The sequence below is a fragment of the Psittacula echo genome (genome assembly GCF_963264785.1).
Source record: "Psittacula echo genome assembly, chromosome: 9".
Lineage (NCBI taxonomy): Eukaryota > Metazoa > Chordata > Aves > Psittaciformes > Psittacidae > Psittacula > Psittacula echo.
The window spans coordinates 21,242,613-21,269,003 of record NC_137745.1 but is presented as its reverse complement, the minus strand read 5'-3'; the positions used below and the strand labels follow the sequence as shown (position 1 = coordinate 21,269,003).

At 47.5% G+C, this 26,391-nt stretch overlaps 1 protein-coding gene across 2 annotated transcripts; it reads left to right on the top strand.

Moving 5' to 3' along the window:
* The first annotated feature begins 5,399 nt into the window (after nucleotides 1-5,399).
* Nucleotides 5,400-18,868, top strand: SEC61A1 (SEC61 translocon subunit alpha 1). 2 transcript variants are annotated; one of them, XR_013957607.1, is made up of 13 exons: nucleotides 5,400-5,565; nucleotides 7,153-7,220; nucleotides 7,866-7,931; nucleotides 8,034-8,112; nucleotides 8,604-8,735; nucleotides 9,176-9,285; nucleotides 9,497-9,650; nucleotides 9,954-10,114; nucleotides 10,574-10,771; nucleotides 11,156-11,347; nucleotides 12,783-12,859; nucleotides 13,705-13,967; nucleotides 18,738-18,868. XR_013957607.1 is itself a non-coding variant. In XM_080625237.1 (12 exons), exons 1-12 carry the CDS (start codon nucleotides 5,559-5,561, stop codon nucleotides 13,889-13,891), a joined length of 1,431 nt encoding a protein of 476 aa, XP_080481363.1. In that variant the 5' UTR covers nucleotides 5,400-5,558; the 3' UTR covers nucleotides 13,892-15,893. The 2 variants fall into 2 exon arrangements, 1 of the variants encoding a protein (XP_080481363.1); XM_080625237.1 differs by lacking the exon at nucleotides 18,738-18,868 and having other exon boundaries at nucleotides 13,705-15,893.
* The last annotated feature ends 7,523 nt before the right edge of the window (nucleotides 18,869-26,391 follow it).

Below are 26,391 nucleotides of genomic sequence, written 5' to 3'. Positions count from 1 at the left end.
AGTAGCCGACACTGCATTCCTCAGGGAAGGATGTAAAATCTCTTCATTCCTCTTGCACGTATTCCAACTGCCCATATTGCACATATTGGCAGTGGCAAGGATCTGCCTGACCTTGGTTGTTGTTCTGCTGAATTTCACCATCATTTGTCATCATTTGTCCCCCCGTGGCACGTTTTAGCAAACAGGAGGTAGCTTTATTAGAGAGCTTTATCTGAATCAATGCTATCATTGCAAACCTACATGTTACATTTTGTTTCTGCCTGAAACATTGAGGCTTCACGTGGTGATAAGGGATGAAATGCTGGTCCTGTTGAAGTTCTGTTGTTGTTCCTTGACAAGATCAGGGTTTAGCTGCCGGCTCTTTGTGTTACACAAGTGCGTGTTATATAGAAGCTCTGTCTTATCAGAGCCAGAAATCAGGATCCTGGTTATTGAGAAAGCACTGCTGTAACGCTGCCAGCTAAGAGCACGGCTGATTAAACTTACACTATTATAAAGTATTTTAGATACCTTATTAAGTATTGCCATAAATGCACAGAGAAAAGTGATGTTCTAGGAGCGCCTGGCTGAGCAAATTGGAGAAATAGGGCTGTGAGTCATAACAGGAGTTCAGGATTCAAAACATTTCATGCAAAGCAGTACAAAGCCGTTCAGTTAACCTCTCATGTCCTGATAATGATGTTGGAAGTTCTTTACCGCACTGCAATATTGGACTTCATGCCTGGTGGAGAAGATGAGCTTACTGCTTTTGATATATCTAGGGCAATTCTGTTTCATCAGTGGTTTGGGTATCTCATTTTAGAGATCTAAATTGGAAATCTTTTGCAAGTAGCCACGGTTATGAAACACTCAATGATCTTCAGGATAGGAGAAAAGTTTACTCTTCTTACCCATCTGGACTTAGGAGAGATGAATTTCATGCCTCTTAGAAATTGCAGGCTTCATCTTTTACAATGCACTTCTTCAACTGGAAATCAGCTCAGCTACCTAGAAAACCCTTCCAGTGACGAAGCTTTCCCCCTGTCCAGCTCATTGATAAAGGTATTAAACAGAACTAGCCCTGATACTGAGCCCTAGGGAACACCACTTGTGACTAGCACACTGCTCCATGTTTCTCAGGCAAGCTGGGAGATCATCTTCTGAGTACAGACTACAAGGGAAACTCTAGCTCTGTTGAAACCAGTAGGGCCTGGCTGTTGGCCTTAAAGCAGCTGGTAGTTAAGTCCCTTTTAGGTTAGCAGCGTACTAAAGTATTTGTTATAGAAATGTTGCCTACTCAGGGTTTCCTGAAGGTCATCCTTATGTCCACAATCACCATTTGGACCATGAGCTTCCACTTGTGGCCTGAATTGCTTCACACAAGATACTGCCTCTAAAGCCCATTTACCTGGGTAGATTAATCAGTGAAGACCTTTGACAAGCAGCTGTCAAACAGCCTGAGAGACAGCATGGGGGTGGCAGCCAAAGGGGAGATAATGTCATGGTTGTGGTTGCTCCTTGGTATGCTCTGTCAGAGATGCTCCTTGGTACTCTCTCTGATGGAGATGCGGCTTCTGCATCTGAGCACAACTGCATGGAGCTCCCCACACGCTGATCTCGTTGGGGAGCCTCACTGAAGGGCCAGGATCTCTCACAGTGCAGCTCTGCAGAGAAAGAGATGAGTGATCTCCCCGAAGCACCATGTGGGGCACTGGGATCTCTCTGCAGGAAGCTCCTTGCAGGACTGTGAACTGTGTCTATATTACATTTAGCACAAGAACTCGTCCTGAATGGGACCCTTGGGCATTGATACACTAGAACAATTAAATAATGGTAGTAATAAAACTTCCGACACAGCCGTGTGCTTTTCGTGCAAGCTGAGGTGGCATCATAAGTAAAGCAGTTCTTCCACCTTGTGGTTAGACAGAGTTCATACACCAAACATCACAGACGGCTATGAATACCGCTGTTAAATAGACCCAGCACACAAACAGCTATTGCTATCACAGGACCCCTCTTGCAGGCCGATGCTATGAATATTAACTAGTCCTATTCTGTAAGCTGAATGTGTACACACTGCTACATGTGTGTAAAAACCAATAGGTTTGTATTGCCCTCTAGTGATCCCAGCCACAGGTGCTATGAGACCTGGTATAAGAGCGGCCTGGATGCTTCCTTTACTCTCCTTGGTAGAAAATGGCCTTTAGTCAATGCAACATGCACGCTGATAGCATGTAGTGATGTGGGAACAGAGTGTGAGCATGTCCCAGATGTGGAAACCATCAGAGATGGTAGCCAGTTTCTGCGAGCAATGCCATTAGAACTAAAAGGAACTACTTGATGGCAGTGAAAAATTCACCTATGCTTCTCTCCCAATCCTTACTCTCTATTTCCTGCTTTTTTCCTCTGGCTATTGAAGCAACCATATAGTTAGTCTTTGTTGTCTGCATCAAGGCACAATTCATCACACTGGGTACAGTGTCGGTAGTCAGTTGCCACAGAGCAAAGCCTGGTTCCAAAGCAGTAATGAAAAGTCAACTTTGTGCTAATGTAACAGAGGTATAATGAGATACATAATCTTTCAGTAAATGCTGAAGATGTGCACTCTGTGAAACAGTGGCACACATTGCCTAACAAACTTCAGAGCATCAATGAATATTAATGTCTTTAATGATCCTAAATTGCACTATATCCAAAGCAGGATTAGTGTGGATATATGAGGCACTGATTTGGTGCAAAGACAAATAGCAGAACATGCAAAGAACAAGCTGTTTAACATCTATGTCTGCTTCTCAGATGTTGCTGTTCTCTAAAGAGCAGCTTATTGATCCTCCTCACCGTCATCATTCCAGTTGTACCAGCTGGCATCAGTCTAATCCGAGTCCTCTTGTGGTGCTTCCTAAACACAGTGTAAAAATCATCTCTAGTGATCAAATGCCTTTTTCGTCACTCAGACAACATCTGGCTGCCGAAATGGTTCCCCAAGATAAACTGTCAAAGTCAGGGAGTCACGTCAGGACAGAATCTGACCCAGTGTTTCACACAGCTTTACTGCCATAACCCCCCGATATCTGTCTTCAGTTTCTTCGGCACTGCTGTTCTGCAGCCACAGCTGATGATACAAAGGAGCTGAATTTGGCTCCTCTCTGTGTATATTTTTACTTCAGCTGGCAAACCAGGGTTTTTCACTGGAAGGTCCTAAGAAAGCTTGCTTTCATCAAGCGTTTTTTCTACCTAGAGCTGCATTTTGGTGGCAAATTTTAGCTGCAGGACTGCATCTAAGAGTGAAGTTCAGACCCTGACTGGACAAAATAGGGATGTGAGCAAAACCATGAGTTTTCAGCGTCATGTCTAAGTGGTCAATCCTATGTAATTCAAGGCTGTCTTTTGACAGTAGGAAAATAAATTATCGTATTGTCTGAAGTTATTTTTAACACCAACAGGAACTCAAGCAATGACAAGTGAGCCATGCAAAGAATGACAGTCCATTCAGTTCTTCTACCTATTCTTATGGCACAGATAAAGGCTACTAGGACAAAACCCACAAAAGCCAGCTTTTAAGGACAGACTTATCACTGTGGAGGGGAGATAGACTGAGACCCTAGAGGACTGACATTATCTCTTTGTCAAAAGAGCAGTTACAATAAGAACAGTAGATTGACAAGCTTCCCCTCAGACTCTTTCAAAAATGCCTGAGCTTGATTCAGAGATAACACCTTTGAGAAGACAACTTCAGTCTTCATTCATCTCTTCTAACATCAGATGTCTAAAATCTAGGTATCTAGTCTGAAGTGGTCCCCTTAGTTCCAACTATAATCGATAGAGATGGTTACCTTTGGAGGATGATTCATCTAATCTGAAATTAGATGTGTAAAATAGGTAGAGTATTTCTCCAGAGGTGTCCACTTGTATCTCCACTGACCATGGAGATTGTAGACAGACACCCAGACACCTCACTTCCAAAGGGCTAAAAGCCCTTAGGTGAGCCATTTAGATAAGGATAAAGCCATGTTACTCTTTCTACCATAGCAGTGAGCAGGCAATAGTGATGTTACCAACACCTCCCATAATAATTTGCCTTATTTTAATAAATTCTGCAAATTTTGGCATTTCATTGTGTGCTTCTACCACCCATTCCCTGGATCACTGCTGTTGCTTCCTTGCCTAGCCTTCCGCAAAACCACTGCTAGTTCTTCCTTCTCCACCTACCAGCTCTGATACACCAGGCACAGTGCCCACATTAGTAAGTCAAGCTGGCTCTGCAGGGCAGCATGTCAGTAGGAAAGCAGCTGCTTTCTCTCTAATGAGAAATGGGTGGGTTAGAACCAGTTTTGATAAATTGAATATTTTGACATAAGCTGCTTTGGACAAGAACTACTACATTCTCAGACCCATTGGTATATGTTGTCAAGAACTAGAGGAGATGCATGGTTTCAGAATGCATTCTGAAGGGGAATCAGGACTGGAATTAGGACTAGCTTTCTATGGACCAGATGATTCCTGAAGTCCCTTCCAACCTGGTATTCTAGAATTCTATAATTCTAGTCTTTTAAGCTCGAAAAAGTAGGGATCAGATAATCAGATAAAGCATACCTAAGTACCTGTAAAATAGCAGGGATATTTGGGCTCTATAGATATAATGGAGCCTGTACACTGATTCTATTTGCTTTATATTAACACTTGTAATTGCTTTTCTCTTTTCTCTAACTTCTGTTTACCTTTTATTGCAGATAAAATGTATATATTTATATATATTTATACTGTACTATTATATTTTTATATATTAGGTATTTTATATATATATAAAAATATATACATGCAAAGGGCTGAAAAGCCCCAAGGGCATTAGTGACAATCAGAAGGAAACCCCTTCAGCAGTGATTCAGCATAAGCACATCACTTGCTGATGCTCCCAGATAGAGGGATGCGCAGTGACACGCGCTGCTGGACCAGGACTTCTTGACATGCAGCGCAATGTTTCACGTTTAACATTTCATACTTTATTAGGAGCTCAGCTCGACCTGGGTGCATTCACCCCCGGCTCAAGTGGGACTGTTTGACACCCCCGGCTGCATTCCATGTGCGCAGGGAGGTTCTTCCTGCTGAGAAAGGCCCAAAACATTCCGTTATAAAAAACACAAAGGCGGACAATCAATTTTAAAGCGTTTATTTATATATTTCTCTGTCAAAACCCCAACGTCTGCATTTCTGTCTCTCTCAATAGCCTGCAACCGCATACCTGCGCCTCGTTAAGGTGTGAACCGAGACAGGCAAGACTACAACTCCCAGCAAGCTGCGCGCCACTGCGGTCATCTGATTGGTTGCCAGGTCCCGCCGGGGCACGCCGAGGGGTATACGTCTCCCTGGCAGCAGTGCATGATGGGAATTGTAGGTGCCTTGTCGTTGCTGCGGAGGAAGGCGGCTGTTGCCGGGGGACGGCGCTTGCGCAGTGGCGGCGGCGCGCGGCGGACGCGGCGCGTGGCAGGAAGCGGAAGGGGGCGGCCGAGCCCGGTCCCTGACGTGTCCCTCCGAGGCCGCTGCAGCCGGTGCCCGCGCTGCGCTCCCGTCCGGCGGCCGCCATGGGCAGTGAGTACCGGGCGCCTCGGCCGGGAACGGCTGCCAAGGAAAGGGAGTGGATAGGAGGGGACTGGGGTCTCCGCGGGACCGCTGCTCAGCCACCGGCTGCGCTTTCACAGGCACCGTGGGACGGGCCCGCTTCCCTGGGAGTCTCTCTGAGGGACCGCCGCTCAGCGCGGAGGCCGCAGGCCCTCACTCAGGGCCCTCGGAGCTGCCCGCCGTTGTCGGCGCTTCCTCCGCGGCCAGTCCTGCGCGGGTCTCCCTTTCTCTGGGTTCGAGGCTTCCCCTGGGTTTTTAATTCATTTATTTTCATGGAACGACTTGTTTCCTGGCTATGACAGATCGTGCTGGGAAGGGAGCTTGCTCCGTGATGTCCGGTGACCGGCCTGCTCCGCCTGGCAGGCTCTTAGGGCCCGGCCATCCGGGGCTCGCCGTGCTGATGCTGTACGAGGCAGGGAGAGACGCGCTGTCCAGCTGGGGATTGGTCATAAGGCGTTCAGTTGCATTGCCAGAGCAAGCTAGGAACAGTGGGTGCAGGCTAGAGTAATCTGAGTGAAGGGAAAGCTTCAGAGTCTGCTCCTTGAGGAGGAGCTGCTTGAAAAGCATCTTAGTCAGTTAGTATAATATTGTAGATGTAGGATTGTGGATTGTAGTTTGCTTTAAATTTAAACCCACAATCCAGCGTAACTTTTCAGGTGATTGATCATTTTAAATTAAGTAAATAATTTTTATGGGCTGGTTTTAAAGTGTTATGAAATTGCATGTGAAGTTGCTGCCTTCCGTAGTGAATCCCAGATTGGTTTGTGTTGGAACCTTAAAGCTCATCCAGCTCCAACCCCTGCCACGAGCAGAGACACCTTCCACTAGAGCAGCTTGCTCCAAGCCCCTGTGTCCAACCTGGCCTTGAACACTGCCAGGGATGGGGCAGCCACAGCTTCTCTGGGCACCCTGGGCCAGCGCCTCAGCACCCTCACAGGGAAGAGCTTCTGCCTAAGAGCTCATCTCAGTCTCCCCTCTGCCAGGTTAAAGCCATTCCCCTTGCCCTGTCCCTACAGGCCCTTGTCCAAAGCCCCTCTGCAGGTTTCCTGTAGCCCCTTTAGGCACTGGAGCTGCTCTAAGTCCCTTTAAGGAGCCTTCTCTCGTCCAGGCTGACCCAGCCCAGCTCTCTCAGCCTGGCTGCAGAGCAGAGCTGCTCTTGCCCTTGCAGCATCTCCGTGGCCTCCTTTGAAACTCCCTCCAACAGCTCCATGTCCCTCCTGTGTTGTTGCCCCAGAGATGGATGCAGCAAGTAGAGGAGAGAAGTGGGAAGTCATCAGTCATTTCTGTTCTTCTGCTTCATTGTACTGTTTTAGTTCAAATGAGTCCAAAATATGTGTACAGTCTTGGAAAACTTCTCAAGACAAATGCATTAACTATTCAAAATTGTATCTCTTGGCTCTCAGGAGAACTTGTGACTTTGCAGATACCCTCTTCTTTCGTATGCTAATTCTAAGCCGGAGACTTCAGTGCTCTAAGGCTGTGTCTTGTTCACTAGGAGGAGATAATTGTTTGTTGTATCTGTGTGTTCACTTTGTCTTTTACCTTATTCCCATACAGTCAAATTTCTTGAAGTAATCAAGCCCTTCTGTGTTATCTTGCCTGAAATCCAAAAGCCAGAACGGAAGGTAAGGGAATAAAATTTTCTTCATAGCTTTTATTTGTACAATATAAAAGGTTTATACCTTAGTTTGTATTTGTGGTTTTTTTTTTCCTGGGAGAATGGCAGTTTTAGGCACAGTTGTTTTTAGTGCAGTGCTTGTCTTGTATATCCTGTACTGGACATATGGTTATACAAGAACTGCTGGTAAATGCAGTTGTGCAGATACGGTTATGCCTTAGCAGTGAGATGTTGAAAGCGGGACATACTGGGGTGTAAATGAGATTAGTTTAAAATAGCATCTTGCTTCATAAATTCTAATCTAAGATTGTAGGATAAGCTTCTCTGTATTACTTTCCTTCTCACCAGAAGCTCTTTCTCATGAAAATATAGGACTCATTTCTGCGGAGGTACCAGAGTTGCCTTCCATTGACATAAGCTTGTTTATCTGGATTAAAGTTTCAGGAAAGTTTTGTTATTTTCTTTGGCCTTGTATAGAAGGCCTTGGAATAAAAGGGCTGAACAGTGAGTTATTTCCTTTAGGATGTTCTGTACTTTGTCCCTTCACAAGAAAATCAAGTGTGCTTTAGCTGCAATGAAAGTTTGCCTGATTGACTAGATCTTGTTATCTTGACAGCTTTAGCATCTTTGCTTGTTGGTTTTTCCCCTTTAGATTCAGTTTAAGGAAAAGGTGCTCTGGACAGCTATCACACTCTTCATCTTCTTAGTATGCTGCCAGGTATGTTTCTTTCTTGTGTTCTTAAGGAAGAGCTGAAATGTTTAAAGGATGTTGTGAAGTCTCTAATTTAATCCCGTTTTCCTCTCTTGGTTGGAAATGCAGATTCCCTTGTTTGGTATTATGTCATCAGACTCAGCAGATCCATTCTACTGGATGAGAGTGATTTTGGCATCAAATAGAGGTACGGTCAGTCTTTCAGGAGGGCTTTTTTTTTTTTTAGCTCGAATCAGAACATTTCTGGACTCATTCCTACACTGTGCTTATTTTAATGAAGATAAAAACTGAAGTAGAGAGGAAAAGTAATCTATTATGTAAAATTATAAAGCAGTGTGGCAATTGGGAAAGCCACAGCTTTGTGGACAGAATGATATGGTTGGCTGTGTACAGTCTATTATATGTCAAGAAGTCAAGGAGCATTTTATAGGGAAGTGACAGTTCCTTATTACCTGCTTTGCTGCTGTTGCATTTTTCCATACATATTTCAAGCATTCTGATTCGTGTTTCAAACCATGTTATATGTGTATTGTGGTTTTCTGGGTCACATCTTGGAGTCTGTCTTGCAGAAGAATAAAATTAATGATGGTTTGTGTAAATTTCAGAGGCTTCCTAATGCAGGTGTGAATTAAGAGTGGTGACATTATTTTCTTTCCCTGTTCTTCCTGTGTCTGGCAGGTACGTTGATGGAGCTGGGCATTTCACCCATTGTCACTTCTGGCCTCATCATGCAGCTCTTGGCAGGTGCTAAAATAATTGAAGTTGGTGACACCCCAAAGGACAGAGCCCTCTTCAATGGAGCACAGAAACGTGAGTTATGGCTGATATTAAAGGCTGATGGTTTAGAGTGACTGTGTTCATTTAATAAATGACTTCTAAAAACACTTGAGTATTCTTTAGCTATTTGATGCTGTACCACACTACTCAGTGATCTGTTCACTGGAAAAAAGAATCATAAATTACCAAAAACATGGTAATATTTTAACAGCCTCAGAGTTTTCTTTACCCAAAGCAATCTTTGGTAACCAGACACACTTGCTTCTAAATGTATTTATTGCTGAAGTGTTTGTGTTTGTATCTTCAGTGCCAGATTTCAGACAACAAACTTAACAAGCCCTTGAATCTAAACACCCTGTGACTTCTGTATTTCTTCCCAGCTTTACTCCACAAAGAAGTGATTCATATTCTCTAATCACCCACTGACATAAATCTCCAGAACAAATACATACTTTCTGGTTTTTATTCTGCAGTGTTTGGAATGATCATTACCATTGGACAGTCTATTGTGTATGTAATGACTGGGATGTATGGAGACCCATCTGAGATGGGTGCTGGGATCTGCCTGCTTATCACAATTCAGGTAATTCCTAGTCCTCTCTACTTACTCTCTCTCTCTGAAAGGGTCAAAAATATTCAGCCTTATGAGCTGTCTGTCCTGCATACAGAGAAGAAAGATTAAAGTATTCCTATTTATTCTTATATATATCATTATATTTTAATACAAGTTATTTTTTTTAACAAAAACTAAAAAAGGGTGGGACTAATCCTGTATTTCTCTTCTTTTACTGTAGCTTTTTGTGGCTGGATTGATAGTTCTGCTCTTGGATGAGCTCCTACAGAAAGGGTATGGTCTTGGTTCTGGCATCTCTCTCTTCATTGCTACCAATATCTGTGAGACTATAGTGTGGAAAGCCTTCAGCCCCACCACGGTGAACACAGGACGAGGTACATGGCACAGTCTGTTTTCTTTATAGAAATCTTGTACAAAAGGCAAAGTCTTTTTTTTGGCCATGTGTAAACTTAAATGGCAAATGCTGTTGCTGACATCTTTAAAAAAATCTTGGAAATAACGTAGCCACTATAAAGGATAATGGTAGTAAAAGTCTGAGAGCATATTCAAGATGCAAAAGAGTTGGAGAAATCCTAACTCTGAATCCTGTAGGCCAGAAGTTTGCTTTATGGGACAAAGTACTGACATATGGAGATAGTCACAGTGTGCTTGACTTGTTTTCTCTTGTTCTTTCCAAGGCATGGAATTTGAGGGAGCCATCATTGCTCTGTTCCATCTTCTGGCTACTCGTACAGACAAAGTCAGAGCCCTTCGAGAGGCCTTTTACCGTCAGAATCTCCCCAACCTTATGAATCTGATTGCTACCATCTTTGTCTTTGCTATCGTAATTTACTTCCAGGTCAGTTGGAATAAAAAGGACTGTGAAACTCTTTGTATGGAAGTAGAACTGCGATCTGCTTCCCTGTACAAGAAATTATAGTTTCACTTTCTAGTGCCTTCAGAAGACTCATTTTTGTACCTGCAGCATGTGGATGTTTGTTTCTAACACAAGCTTCTTGTAATGATTTCCACATTTACTATAGCCACACAAAAGACTTGAGACCTACTGTGGTCTCTGAAAGAAAACAAACCCAAACCAACAAATAGATGAATGTACATGTAATATTGCCTGACCCAGACTTTGAGGTCTTTAAGCCTGTGTGTCTCTTGCTGTTTGTTGCAGCAAGCTGCTGAAGAGCGAAGGAAGTTTTAATGTTTCTTTTCCTGGATACTACATTCAGTCTTTGTTTCATTTATGAACTGTGGTATCGGTTCATGGCCGGACATAACAGAGGACTTTGTTTTGAAACCTTTTCAGGGCTTCAGAGTGGATCTTCCCATCAAATCTGCTCGCTACCGTGGCCAGTACAACACCTACCCCATCAAGCTGTTCTATACTTCCAACATTCCCATTATTCTTCAGTCTGCCCTAGTGTCCAACTTGTACGTCATCTCCCAGATGCTTTCTGCTCGCTTCAGTGGCAACTTACTGGTTAGCCTGCTGGGCACTTGGTCTGTGAGTATTCCTTCTACTCTTCCATAGAGCTTTATAAGAGCACCATTAAAAGGCATGGTTGAAGAGATGGTCTCTCTCTAGATATTAAGGCACATTTCTACAGGTGATGATGTATGCTGAAACTCTGAAATCTGAGACCTGATGTGATGTGTGTAGCTATCAGGTCTCCTTTTACCTTGGGCTGGTCTTTGCTGTCCTGGATATTTTTGCTGTTCATTATTGTGTTCAATTTCTACTTTAGTAACTGTTTGTGACAGTAAAGTTGAATCTTTGTGTGCTCCTGTAGTGGTAATGACAGTGACATGAAAGTGATACAAACCCAGGCTTAGCTTTAAGGCTAAGAAATAGTAGGAAAGATGGTAACTGTTTGCTTCCTTCTTTTAGGACACATCATCTGGAGGCCCTGCTCGTGCTTATCCAGTTGGTGGTCTTTGTTATTACCTGTCACCTCCAGAGTCCTTTTCTTCAGTGTTAGAAGACCCTGTACACGCAGTTGTCTATATTGTATTTATGTTGGGCTCCTGTGCTTTCTTCTCTAAGACGTGGATTGAAGTCTCTGGCTCCTCTGCCAAAGATGTAAGTTTAAAATGATAAATTGTGTCAGCTTACATGGTGAAAACAGCTAAAGGGGGTAACTTTTTCCTCGTTTTCTTTACTGCTTTTTCAGAAACAACAACAAAACTCAAAGAATTGCTTTCATTGGCAGTCTTTGAACATAGCTATGTAGCATCTGCTCAGTGTGAGGGCAGGCAAGGTAACAGGAAAGGTAGAAACTCTTTCAGCATCAAATGACAGATGCACCATATGCAAGGCAATTACCAGTAAGAATGTGCAGGTAAAGCTTTGAATTCCCATGCCTGGCATAGGGAGTTCTTCACTTCTTTAGTGGAAGTTTAATGAGAGATTGTTATTTTTAACTTGAGAGTGCTGATAACAGGGAATCTAGTGCAGTGCACTGATGTACCTGGGCCTGGCTTCTCAAAATCCCAATTTGCTGCACAATACTTGCTATTCAGCAGCTGTATCATTCTGAAATTGGAACTAGAAACAAAGATGGAAAATAGTTGTCATCATGGTATGCTTGTATTGTGTGGTTTTGGGTAGGAAATCAAGTTTGGCAGCCATGTGGAATGGATTCATCCATTCTTTAACAAACATGTAATAGTTGCAGTTACTGTAACAGCGTGAACACTCTTGTTTTGGACTTGAGCATAGCTGCTTGTTGTCAGGCATGCAGGAGGCACTACTCACAGCCATGTATAGCCAGATCTTCATTTCAGCGTAAACCATCATGCAGCTTTTAACACTTTCATGTACTTTCCTGATACTGAGTAAAATTATTTTAAGTTCATGTAAACAAGGTCAGAAACAAAAATTGATAAATCATTACTTAAATGTTCACTATATAGTGAAAAACTGGAAGCTTGGTCATGTGAAAGGTGTTTTTTCAGTACAGTAGGTTCGGTGACAAGCACTTTCAGGAGTTTCCCTGCTAGAGTTTGTTACCCTCAGTTGTTAGTAAAACGTTTGCAGGGCTCTGCCGTAACCCAGTACAGCTACAGAAATCCAATCTAAGAATGATGTTCCAAGAAGAGGTTCTTTCTAAGGCATGTAGCTCCTATCTGAAATGAAGTGAGTACTTCATAGGGTGGTTTTGCTAACATAGTAAACCCTGACCAGGAGAAGGGCAAGCGGCAAAACAGGAATTTTGGGTGTATGAGAGTTTACCAATTTCCAGATCTCTCTTTTCCTAACAGGACTAGATTTATCCAAAAAGCTTTGCATAATTGACAGTGGGGGAAAGTGCCTGTGACTACAAATCTATCTGAAGTTAAAATATGGGATATTATAAACTTGGATGAATAATATAAAAAAACCCCAAAACCCTCAAACCAAATACCAAAAATAAAAATCCCAAACCCAAACTGCTTATGTTTTCCTGTAGCACTAAATTCTGTGGTCTTGGGAAATGATGCCAAACTGACTTGTTCCATTCCTTGCTTCAATACAGGTTGCCAAACAGCTGAAAGAACAGCAAATGGTAATGCGAGGCCACAGGGAAACTTCAATGGTACATGAACTAAACAGGTGAGCTAGACACTTCACAGGCTGCTTAATGCAGAGTGTTGTTGGAGTGTACTACTTCAGGCTGATGCACAAGGATTTCTTAATCGTAGAATCCTAGAATAGCTAAGATTGGAAAGGACCTTAAGATCATCTAGTTTGTAATTTTTAATCTGGTGTTGTCTTGAGTACTCTTTCGACACAGACTTTACCTAATATATTAGCACTGTTGTGTGATCCTTATCCTTGTTCTTGGGTAAGAGAAAGGCCACAAAGACGATCCAAGGACTGGGCAGCTGTTTGAGTAAAGGCTGAGAGCTGGGACTGTTCAGCCTGGAGAAAAGAAGGCTCAAGGGAGACCTTATCACCATATTCTAGTATTTAAAGGGTGACTAAAAAGAAGGTGGAGACTCCTGGGGAGATTCTGACTGGACACAAGAGGAAAATTTCACACTGAGAATGATCAGCCATTGGAATAATCTCCCCAGGGAAGTGGTGGTTACCCTGGCATTGGACACTGTTAAGGTTCAGCTGGACAGGATGCTGGGACATCTTTTCTAGGTCATGCTTTGCCTAAAAAGATGATCCTTTAGGTCCCTTGCAACCTGTGATTCTGTGATTCTGTGACTGTAGACTCGTAGAAGAGAGTGTCCTGCCATTGACTTTTCTCCACTTGTGTAGTTCTTGGTTTTTTAATCACCTGGTTAGATATCTGTTTTCTTCCTGTTCTCGGTGGGATTGTTTCTGAAACTCTGCCTCTGATGTAGATAGTTCCTGTAGACCCCAAATACCACTCACCCTAGTATAGTTGTTAACATCCTGAGCAAACACTAATGGCACCTCTTCTGTCCCCGTTTTGTGTCTCACAGGTACATCCCTACAGCTGCTGCATTTGGTGGTCTGTGTATCGGCGCCCTGTCTGTGTTGGCAGACTTCCTGGGGGCAATTGGGTCTGGAACTGGAATTCTGCTGGCTGTCACTATCATTTATCAGTACTTTGAGATCTTTGTAAAGGAACAGAGTGAAGTTGGCAGTATGGGAGCTCTGCTTTTCTAACCTCATGGACCCAGGCACGGGGGGAGGAACCTTCTCAAACATAGCCAGTCAGGTGAAAAGAAGTACCGCAAACTTGGTAATGTCATTCTCTAGAAACACACGTTTTAATAATGTTTCCAAAGCACATTCCCTTATGTTAAACTTTTCTAGCATCCTGATGGCATTTTATAAGTCCATGAGGAAAAATGTGCAAAAAAATTTTTTTAAAGAAACTTCTTTTTTAATGATACGTCAGGAGAATCAGCTGCGCAATTGGGTTTAGTTCAGTGACTCTTGGGATTTTTTGAGCCCCTTTCGGATTTAGGATACCTGAAGCCTTTCCAGGTTTTAATAATAAATGTTTGTTAAGTGGATGTTTGGAAGAAGGGATTTTGTTTCCATGTAACCTGGTTTTGCAGCTCCATTGCAGCAGTGGTGAGACAAAATCTCTCCCTCTTAATGCTCTTAATGCTCAAGTTCCTTAATTATGATTGTAAGCACGAACAGTGTTTCAGATGTTCAGTTCTGTGTTTGCGTTGGGGTTTTATTTTCAGTATGGCAGATTTGGGAGGCAGTTGTTTCTTTTTAGTAAATGATAGCTCTAACTCCTAATGTTTTGTCTTGTAATAACTATGCTAGACCCTCTCAGACATGGGGTATTGGCTGGAGACTGTTGTCACGTGTCCTTTCTCATCAATCTCCCCTGCAAGCAGAAAACTCAGGTCAGTCTAGATCCTGCCAGAGCCTGTGCCTTGGAGTTGCAGCTTTGAACCTTGCTCACACTGGCAGCTTTGTAAAACCTTCTCACTCATTTCACTGCCATCATTGGTAGCACTCCTGTTGCCAGAAGTGGAAAGTGTGGCTGCTTAGACACAGACCTGCTCGTGCTCTTTGCTGAAGCTGGGTTTCTCTCACTGATAATAAATCCTGGTCTTGTAGCAATCAGGATATTATCTGGCTACTCACATCTAGTGAAGTTTGAGTCTGGTTACCATGAAGGAGTGTGAAAAGAATGTATGTTACTTGTCTGTTTCTGTGGATATAGCTATGAGACCCTTGTCAGGTAACTTGTAGGTCGCTTGTATAGAAGGCTTTTCCACCCTGTGATCTCATTGAATGATGTACAGAAAATTACTTTCAGAAGATATCTGGACTCCTTTTCTGAAGATCACACTTTGACATTGGAGAAGTTACAGTAAAAGGCTTTCATGGACCAGAACAATACTTAGTTTTCCATTTTGATTTCAATTGTCAGTACTAATCAGGTGCCTGGGACCAAATGCAAGTATTGTGTATGAGTCTTGTAAATACTCAGTATTGGACAACATGGAAACCAGAATGAGGAGCTGTGATGCTGGAATGTTTCTCGATGCTGCATCCTCATGCCTGCTGTGCCCTTTGGCATATGGGGCTGGCAGTATATGAGTTACCATTTGTGCTTGGAGTGATGGGACTCTGTTATGTACGAAGGAGCAGAGATGACATCCAGAAGCCCTTGTTGATGCACTGAGCTCAAATGCCAGATGCGTGAGAGATCAGCATGTTTGGATTGAGATGCGCCTGTCCGTTAAAGTGAAGCTCCTGGGCGTGAGGATCACAATTGGAAAGGAACGAAAGTATTGGGATACAGTAGGTGTAACCCATAGCACAATTTTAACATGGAATAAGGAACAGTTAAAAACTGACTTTCAAAGGCAAGGGAGGAGCACAGGGTGGGGGTTCTGCTCTAAGGCCTTTGGCATTGCTGGTTTTCCAGGTAGCCCAATACAAATCATGTCTTGAAATGAAAAGGACTCCACTTTTGGGCCCGCAGCTCTGGCTGGGCTGGAGCTGGGCTTGTATGTTTGGCCACATCATCTGTTGCCCCGGGTGCAGTTTAGAGCATCGGCTCATCAGGGTCTAAGCAGCATTTGTTCTATGCATCAGTGTTCCTGTCTTGTGGTGAAGTGTTTGTCCTCGAGCAGCTCTGTCCTCGAAGCAGGACCTGCTCCTCCTGCAGTGGATGTTCACAGGAAGAAATAATGCCGAAACAATCTGCTTTATAATGAAATAAAGTACCTCTTTGGAGCTAACCTGGGGCTTGTGGTGCCTTCAGTACCTTACACCTCTAACACTTGTAACCTCGTCCTGTGAAAGTGATCCCTCTCAAAGCAGCTGTTCAGAGCCTCAGTGTGAAATAAAGACTGATTGTATTGGCTCCAAGGTCTCAGCGAGAGGTTGCCAAAATAACAGAACCTAACCCATTCCTCGGGGCTTTCCTGTTCCAGAGAGTTGCAATTCAAAGGGCACTGCACGAGTTAATAGTGGGAGGGTGAAGTAGTGATGTATCAGTTTAACATAAACTGTATTTCTGTATGGAATATGGTGCCAATCTTTTCATAGCAGGATAGTAACAGGACCTCAATTGAAACAGCAAAACCCAAAGCTGGTGATAATCCTAATAGTGTGAGGTTTTGAACTGGGAATAAGGAAAAATGTTATGTTCCCCTGAACAGAAATACTGGATACAAGGAGTCCAGCCATAATTTCGGTCGTGTATGAGGTTTTAAACAACAGCTCAGTTCCTTCCTTGCTCTTTTATTTCTCCCTGAGAAGCTTAATAACTGTGGTTGCTGTAGGAATATTTATGTCATCACACAAATGAGAAGCAATTGAAGTCACTGGGGGCGTGATGAGTTACCTGCAGGACAGCCAGGAGAAAACACCACCCAATCTGAGATCCTGCTGCTTGTGGTAGTATTTTAAGTGCAAAATTCTTTGTGTAGCGTTTTCTCCTGCGCTGCGGAAATCGCGTGGAAGCTTCTCCCGGAGCACCCGGGTGCTGGGTCTGTGATTTTTGTCCCTGTCATTGTCAGGAAGCCTTAAAAAATCACAGCACCCCAGACTGGTTTGCGCTGGACAGGACCTTGAAGCTCATCCAGTTCCCTGGCAGGGACACCTTCCGCTAGACCAGGTTGCTCCAAGCCCTGTGCAACCCAGCCCGCACTGTGAGCAGGCTGTGATTTGTGGCACAGATTTCTCAGCCAGCTTGTGCTGAAGGGAGCAGCCGAGTGGCCTCATAACTGCTTTTCCTAACTCTCTCTTGCAGCAAGGAATAATGAGCTTTAGGAGGAATAATGAGCTTTAGTTGGCCTCCGATTTTATCACAGCCTTGGGGAGCTCCATGCAGGCTTTGGAAGCTGTTTGCTTACGGAGGAGCTGTGGCACAACTGACAGGTCCCCACTCGGCCCTCCCTGCCGGGAACGCCAAACCCGCTCCTCGAGGAGCGGTCGCATCCCTCCCAAAGCCGCGGTGGCCGCAGGCTGTTGTCACCGGTGAGGATGAGCGCCTGCAGCGGGCAGGGACGCGGTGCCATCCCCGAGGCTCGCTGTGCGCGCCGCCTGCCAGCCCCTGCTCCCTGCTTTGGGACACGGAGCGCGGCCACCGCCAGCTCCCTGCCCATGAAGGTCGCGGTTTGAACCGCGGCCGGGAGCGCGCCCAGTGCAGGTGTGCGCGCAATGCCCGCTTGTAGAGGGGGGTCTGGGTCTGGAACAGCCCCCCCCGCAGGATGGGCTCCGTGGGAGCCTTTGCCCGCCGGGTGGCAATGTTACGCTGCGATTCGAGGCGCAGGTCAAGGCGGGTTGGATCAGGGACGTGCGCCTTAAATCTGCTCCAAACGTGGGCTCCCGCTTCCCCTTCGCCGCTGCGCTGCTGGGGATCGCAACGTTGGGAACGTCCTAGAAGCGGGGCCAGGCTTGGGGATGTTTTAGGCTGTGGCTGCCCCATTCCTGGCAGTGTTGGAGACAGGCGCTTTGAGCACCCTGCTCCAGTGGAAGGTGTTCCTGCCCGGGGCAGGGGTTGGAACTGGAGGGGCTTTAAGTTCCCTTCCAACACAAACCGGTCTACGAAGTGATGGAAATCACCTTCTCATTGCAGAGAATCTATCCTATTTCTATGCTCTGATATCTTCAGGCATGCAGGGTGCCAGGGGCAGTTGCCGTTACAGCCTCTGGGTCTGCTGGGTATTGCTGCACAAGCCAAGCCTAGGCTGCGGCAGTCTGTGGGGTTGGAGAAGACACACACAAAAAGAGGCATTTCAATTCAAAATCAATGTTGTGAGCTGGGGACCTGAGGAGTCACCGGGGCTGCGGCTGCTGGTGGATCATGTGGAGCTGCGGAAATGGAAACTCTGCTGTGGGCCAGGCCCTTGCAATCCTCTGACGATCGCTGATGTGGTGCCAGCCAAGGTGGCAGTGCTTGGCAGGAAGGAAATACCCAACACTTGGCACCTCCTTTGGCGCCTGTATCCGAGGGGCCAGAGGCTGAGTGAGCACAGGCACGATGTGATGCACTTTGTCATCCCGGAGCGCGCTGTCAAGGTCAGGGATGGGATGGCCGCTCCGGGATGGTTCTTGTTGGAGAACAAGGAGATTGGGCCAATTTTCCAGCCATGTGAATTCCTGAGAGCTTAAACCGGAGGGAACAAATAAACCAGAAGAACTGTTGGGATGCGCATGTACCAAAAGCTGTTTCAGAGGGGTTTGTGTTGCTTTGGAGAAAATCAGGATACACAGCACGTATAAAATGCCAGATTCCCCTTATTATGTTAAGGCTAAAGCGGATGGTTTCAAAATGGTGTGAGCACTGCTGGGAATATTAGCTACCTGAAACCTGAGCTGAGTCTTACCCACTTTCATCCTCAGTATGTCTTTGGCCATTTGATGTTCTTACAGCTCTGATGTGTCTTTTCTGTGTACCTGTGGTGTGGAGCCTTATAAAAGCGAGCAGCAGCTCCAGACACAGGAGACTGAGCTCAACCCTTTGCAGGATTAACTTCACTATGGAGGGGTGAATTCTGTTTCCTTAAATAGCTTCATCTTTTGGCAGTGCAAGAAAAAGGAACTGGAACTGCTGCTGGATTCCCAAGGGCTGCAGAGCTGCCCAGTGCACCCAGAGCAAGGGCTCACCGTGAACACAAATGGCATCACTTACACAATGATTGGGGATTGCAGAGCTCAGCTGCAGAGAGTGATGGATGGGAAGTTGTGAAAGGCAGGAGCCAAGGCAGTGAGGAGCTGAATCCCTATGGAGCCAGGCCATGGTTGTGTTCTCACTTGATGAGCGCATCCCAGACTGCTCTTTAGAAGACTTCCTTTGATGATTGCTGACAACAAAGGGTGAGTGTGCTGTGCTGCTGGTGATGGGGGTCACAACTACAAATGTGGAGGTGCCTGCTGGGTCCCACCAGAGAGGGGAAGCCCAGAGTACCTGTGTGCTGCAGACATTGATGCTGTGTTTGACCTCGGCCCCAGCTTTAGCCAGTGTTCCCTTTCCACTGTCGTTCTCTTTGTGCTCTGCAGATGTGGGAGCTTGTCAGACAGGGGAGCGTGTTTGTTACATTAATTCCTTTTCTAAGCTCTTTATCTCAGACGTTTGAGGATGGATCTTGAGCTGGTGGCCTTTAAGGTATAAGAAGAGCATATTTTAAACCTGGTCCCTCTTGCTTTGAGTAACCCTCGACAGGAGGAGAGGTTGGGGGGGTGTTAACTTCTTTAGGGCAGTAGAAAAGAGCAGCCTCTTACCCCAGTGCCTCCCATTCCTTAAGCAGTACTGGTCAGTAGAAGCAAGCCAGTGTTGGGGATAAGGTCCATCTGGTTCAACGGTGGAGCACAGTAACGCAAGCCAGGGGGTCTAACACAATTTGGGTGCCCTGCTGTCATTTTTACTTAGCTTTAAACACTTGTGTCCACCTTTCTGTAGTGGCTAAGTGGGAGTTTGCATGACCCTTTAAGCTGGAATGGCGATGGGGGTATCTCATGCGTGAGAAGAGCTTTGGTTGAACATGGGTATCCAGTTTCATGAAGTGGCTTCTCGGCTGTTACTTGGTTTGCAGCAGAGTGCCCGTTTTCATGGGTACAAGCTGTAGTTACAACATGAGAGAGGGGTTTGGCTCCCAAGGCCGCACAGTCTGACAGAGTCTGTCCCATGCCATCCCTGTACTGCGGGCTCCCTGTGTAACCTGTCCCACACATGCATTGAGAAGACCCAACCAGCTCAGCCTCTCCTGCTCTAAGCACAGCCCTGAAGCATGCACAGAGGCAGAGCCTGCAGCCCAAAGCCCCTGGAGGGGCCAAGCACAGGCACGTTAGAGGTTAAAGACCTCTCAAAGCCATCTCCTTTCCCTGCCTGCCAACCCATGAGGCTGGACCCATGCAGGTGCTCCGAGCTGGCACTGCCCAGCCTGGATCCCTCCCAGCTGGTGCTGGTGCCACCTGGGATGCTGCTGCTTTGTTCATCCCCCAGCAGAGCTGCAGTGCAGGTTCTGTCGGGGCTGCTTTGCCTTTCTCTTGTAAATCCCCCGGCAGGAGCCCGCTGTGGCTCTTGCCAAACGCCTCTGTAAGTGGCAGGAAGACACAAGGGGCTTCAGGAGCGGGATGAGTGCCCAGGGGGTGGGCAGCAGAGGCCAGCAATGGCCGCTCTTCACTGTGCATCAGAGCCCTGTGCTCACACAGGTGCCTGCTGGAGGGCACAAGAGCCTCGTGCCCTTGGCTCCCACATCAGGTGGGGCACAGGAGGTTGCTCAATGTGACTTTAAAGGGTGTGAGATGGGCTTCACACAATTTGTGTTCATCTTACAACGGCAGCGAAAGCATTGACTTGATGTAAAACTGCTTTGCTTTATTTCTGCCTGAAAGGCTGAGCAATTCCATTATAGGGGGTTAATCTTCTCCCATGGACGTGTTCCATGGGTCTGTAATTCCCATTGGAGGACTGCTCACCTCCTGTCCCAGAGGGGTGGGATGGGGTACCCTGCTTTGGTCCCAGGTGAGGAAGGGTGGCTGCTGGTTCTGCAGACAAGTGATGATGTGTGTGGGTACTCCTCATGAGATGCTGCCTTCTGGATTGGACAAAGCAAATTCATCCTCTGGAAAAATGTATCCAGAAGGACAGGGCCTTTTAGGAATATGGAGTTATCGGTACCTCTAATCTTAGGTGCCTATCACCTGTATCCATGCAGTACAATATAGATGTCCAGAGAGGTCAGAGCCATTCAATAAAGCTGCTGCTATAGTTCTTTACATTAATACTGAGCATGAGCACATCACTCCTGCAATCAGGGGTCTGGAAAACCACGTGCAGCTCTCAGACCCGGAGAGCATTTGGGATAATAAGGGAAGGGAGAGGCTGAACAAGGCTTGGGGTCCTGCCCATCACCACTTGGGACCCAGAAGACGTTTCCTCTGGTGCTGGAGGATTGCCTTTGGCCCCTGTGGCAGCAGTTGCCTTGCTGGTCCCCCCTATTAACCTAAATAGGTTTTGGATTGTTGCAGCTCCCATTGTTTGCGATAAAGGGTTGCACAAAAGGTCCATTGATCGAGTGGTTCTTGCCATCCATCTCTGTCTGCCTCTCAAGACAGCAGGTTTGTGGTTGCAGTGAGGCTGGCACAACGTGTTGTGCTCACTGTAGAAGGGGGAAAGATGCTATAGCAGCAAGCACAGACTTGCAACTCCTTTTTCCTTCCTCACTGCACCAACATGCAAATTGCTGTGTGGATGCAGTGTGATGTGGATGGACATCAGCCACATTCAAAGTGGGTGCCCATGGGACACGGGCAGGGGTTGCTGGAGCTGGGGGTGATGCCGAGGTAGAGCGCCCGACCTTGGCACGGGGAAGAGTTGCAGCCCCAGGATGAGACCTCCTGCCATCTCTGTGGCATTGGATGTGTCCGCTTAAGCTCATCCCATCAGCTCATCCATTCAGTGCGGGAGTCACTGGCTTCATCCAGATGGAAAACTCATCCCATGCTCCCAGAGCCTGCGATGGCTCCTCCGCAGGATGAATGCAGGCGGTGCTGGCCCTGCTGCTGCTGCTCACCCACCTCCTGGCTCCTTCCTCCACCATCTCCTCCGTCACCTCTCATTTGTGACCGCTCACACTGAGCAGGGTCGGGTGCGGGCCCCGCTGCGGCTCTTGTGAGGCTCCTTCATCACTGGTGTGCACATCGGGAAGATCAAGGGGAGCTCTGACAATGGGGACATTGTGCCTGGGGTTCTCCACTGTATCCCTGCTACCTCGCGGTCCGTCGGCTGAATGCCATGGGTCTGATGCCACAGACATGTGGGTGAGGGGCTGGAGAGAGGCTTTGGTGGGGGGGAATTGTGGCAGCTCTTGGCTCGTAAGATAATTGAGGGCAACAAAGCTCTTAGAGCAAACAATGCGACAAAAGGAGGTGCAGGATTTGAGGTCCCCTGTGCACACTGACTTGGAGAGCACGCGGCTGCGGAGGGGTCTCTAATGCAAGTTGAAAACATGATTTAATTCATAACTTGGAGTAAAACAGGCCTGGGGTTTGGTGGATTCATTCAAATGCTCAAAGCTCTGCTTTAATTCTCTTCCTTTACTGGCACCAGCTTCCTGGGAAGAGCGTTGCCAGGAGCCCGCTGCATCCTCTCAGGGGTCCTCTCTTTCTTTTGCCTTCTCCACTTTGCCCTTGTAATCTTCCTCTGCCTCCTTCCCTTCTCTGTTCTGTTGTAATGCACAGCCGTCCCTCAAACAGCCTGTCTGTCCTCTGCTCCTCTGCTTGCTTTCTCTGGGATCGCACTCACTATACAGACGGTTTGTTCCTCCTCTCTGGTTGTGATTTCTTTCGCCTTTTGTTGGCGCGTTTCCACCTTTTCTCTTCCCTATTCTCTAAATTTTCTCTCTTCTTCCTCACTCTTCTGGGGAATTTTCTGTTCTCTTCTTCCTCATGCCTTGCTCTCACCGTCCTCCCTTGCAACGCCTGTCCCTTGCTCATCAGCCCCTTTCCTTTAGTCCCTTCTGCCATCTCCTTATCCCCCCAGTGCTGTATCTCTGAAGGGAGATGCTCCAGCTCAGCGGACAGCAAGCTGCAGATTCACCTTGTTCCTCCCCTGTAGACCCCTTCTGCTTGGGCTCCTCCTCAGCAGCAGCAGAGAGCCAGGCTCTGCTCCATGGCTCAGCCACCTCCCGCACCACTGAGTGTGCTGGTCCCTGCTGCAGTCGTTAGCAGAGGTTGGGTGATGAAGTCTTCACCTGCACAACCCCCAGCAGCCAGTGCAATAGTGAGGAATGGAGCTGGGACATGCTCCTTTATTGGTTTAAATAGCAGCATCCTGCAGAGCTCATCCAGCTGGGGTGGAAGATTGGGGTTTGGTGGCTGTTATCCTGGGAGACTGCACTGCAGGTACGAGGCAAAGGATTCAGCTGATGCTCAGACAGGTCCAAGTGGGTGTTCTCTCAATAGGCAGCTGAGGTTGATTGAAGTACCATGGCCAGGCCAGAGGTGATGCCCACCACAATGGGTAAATCTTGCTGAGGGTGGTCTTCATTCTTGTTGGAAGTGGATGCTGCTCCTGTAAGCAGTGAAGGTCTTGCACCGTGGATCAGTTGGGATCCAGCATCATGGCTCCCACAGCCTGACACATCCTGGAGTCGCTTGTCACAGGATTGAGCCTGATGAAACCCCATTCCTGACAGTTCAAGCCCAGTCCCAGTGGTTCAGGGATAGTCCCTACTTTTTGGGGCTGTTTTTCCAGGCTTTCCCAGGTCATTCAGTGTTACTTGGCTCCATCGGACCATCGCATCTCACCCGGAGATGGCGGCCTCTGGATGGAGGGGCTGAATCACTGCTGCTAAAACTGCGAAATGCTCTCTGTCAAACACGAGCGTTGCAAAGGGTGCTGTGATTCTTTTGGCACCGCCAACCCCCCTTTTCCCTGCAGGAATATTTCTGCTGTTTAATGAGGAGCTTTTAATATCTCTCTTCCCAGACTTCCTACCCCAGCTCCGCTGCCTGCGGTCCCCGTGGGGCGAGCAGAGGAGAGCTGAGTGACAGGCTAATAACCTGCTCGGGCTCTCGCTCCAGCCCAGTGGCAGGTGTCCCCGGGTCCCTATTGAATGCCACCATCCAAAAAAAACCCCGGTATTATCAACAATCTTCCTTCAACAATGATTTATTATTGCCATAATTCGCCTTGGTACAATGAGCTGCGGAGCGTAGTTCTGCACCCGGCTGACAGGTACTTGATGGCTCCAGGTTCCTGTTTTATTTAGTCTGCAGCCTAATATGATTTGGTTACCCTCGCCCCCTCCTTCCCGTCCCTCTCCCTCCCCACCCAACCTTTTCTCATCTGGTTTTGTCTCCTCGGAGCGTGTGTTTCACATAACCCTGGCCCGGCTGACAGCGCTTGTAAAAACCAGAAGTCGATCTCGCGGTGGCTTTTCACCATTAATCAAGCTGCCTGGAATTGGAAAGTAACACTGACAGGCTTTTATCTTGGCGAGAAGGAGGATGGCAGATGTATTTTATGGTGGATGAGCCTTCACGGCTTCTATTAGACTGGGACTTCAGCGGTACAAGGTGGTGCTTTGGCGGGGGAGGAAGGGGAGCAGAAGCTGGGGAGCAGCCTATAGATAAATAGATCCGTCAGTCAGGCGATGCGGAGGTCTCCGGGCGGGCAGGCACCGCGGGTGACAGGGAAGGCAATCAAAGACAAAGCAAATCAAAAGGTACATCTTATCAGCAGCAGCCCAGCCGGACCCGCGCCGCGCCGAATTAATCGCGCTGTCGAGGCCAGAGAAATTGTCGCTGTTGAAGGTCCAAGTTCAGGCGAGCGGCGGTGGCCAACGCTGCCGGAGTGAGCGCGGCCGGCCCGGCACCGCTCCCCCCGCCCCGCGCCGCGGGCTCCTGACAAGTGCATTCATCGTGCGATGATAGCTCGGCACCTATGATTGGTACCTTTAATAATAGAGCCCTCGCTCAGCTGTCACCCTGAAAGAACAATTTTTCCTGCCCGCTTTCCCCGATGCAAAGATACATCCGTAATGAGGAGGGTGACGGGAAGCGGGAGCGCAGGGAGCCAGGGAAAGTTTGGAAGAACATTAATCAAAAAGTGAAGCTGGAGGTGATGCTGGCTCAGGAGGAGCTGGCGTTGGGATTGCAGCTCCTGTCGTGCTCTCTGGCCTGCAGGGATCCTTTGCCCACCCTGGGAGAGGAGCAGCTTTGAAAGGCACCGTCCTCCACAGAGCTGGTTCTGATGGGAGGGACTGGAGAGAGTCACCCCGTATGCAGGGAGTCCTCAGTGCAAACCAGCATGGCCCTATGGTGTGCAATGGGTTTGCACTGGACAGAGATCTCCTTTAGATCTCCACAGCTTGGGGAAAGAAATATGTGGTCACAAGTGCTGCGAGTTTCCCTGCAGCAGGGACATACTTGTGTCCTGCTCTGGGTAACTGGGACTCCTTCCAGGGAAACCAGGGATCCAGCCGGACTTGGTCCTTAGCCTCATACTCAGCAGTGCAGAAACTGCCCCACTGCATAGACTCACAGACTGGTTTGTGTTGAAGGGACCTTAAAGCTCCTCCAGGTCCAACCCCTGCCACAGGCAGGGACCCCTTCCACTGGAGCAGCTTGCTCCAAGCCCCTGTGTCCAACCTGGCCTTGAACACTGCCAGGGATGGGGCAGCCACAGCTTCTCTGGGCACCCTGGGCCAGCGCCTCAGCACCCTCACAGGGAAGAGCTTCTGCCTAAGAGCTCAGCTCAGTCTCCCCTCGGGCAGGTTAAAGCCATTCCCCTTGGCCTGTCCCTACAGGCCCTTGTCCAAAGCCCCTCTCCAGGTTTCTTGTCTGCCTCTTTATGTATTGCAGAACTGTTATAAGGTCTCCCCGACCCTTCTCTTCTCAGCAGTGCATCAGTGAGCCCAGGGCCATCCCAGGAGGTGCCTGAGGGTTCCCCTTGCACACATCAGCCCAAGCAACCATGCAGGGGGGGTTAGATCAGAAGCTGGGGGGTATATTCCACCCTTGGCATGAAGGAGACACTGGCATGGGGGTGCTGGTGGGCTGGGGAGAGCAGTGGGCACGTACCTCTGCGGGAGGCAGGGAGCGGGCTGTGTTTGTGGTGCTTCAGGAACACGTCCAGTTTAACTGAAGGGATGAGCAGCAGCATCCTCAGACGCGGTTCTCTCTGGTGTGGTTTTCAGCAGCTCTCCAGGCTGCCCGGCTCTGCTCTGCGGTTGTCATTCCCTCCCTGGGATGAAGCCCTCGGGCTTGAATTCTTTGGCATTAGGGTTTGGCAGCCGGTTCTCTCATTCTGTGCGTTCGCTCTCTTGTACCTACAACTGATTGGCAAATCTGCATCTGGTTTTGGTTTTATCCCAATAAGAGCAGGGATTATTGTCAGATCCGGATCAAGCAGGGCTGTGAGAGCTGGGGGTGCTGCTCCCTGCGGTCCATTGCCTCAAATCCCAGGGGATTGGAGGGGAAGTGGGGAGGATCAGGCAGCAGCTCCAATAGAAGCAGTTTGTTCAATGTGGTTTCCAGAACCTGCACAGTGATTACTTTGTGCCTTCTCCGTGAAAGAAGATAACTTCTGCAGGCAGCAGTTCATGGGGGTATGAACCGCATGGCTGGGATAAACGGTGGTAATAAGAGGTGGTGAAAACAGGCCTTGAGGAACACTTCCCTCATCCAGACAGAAAAGAACCCACAATGGATAAGCACCGCTCCTGCGGGGAAGT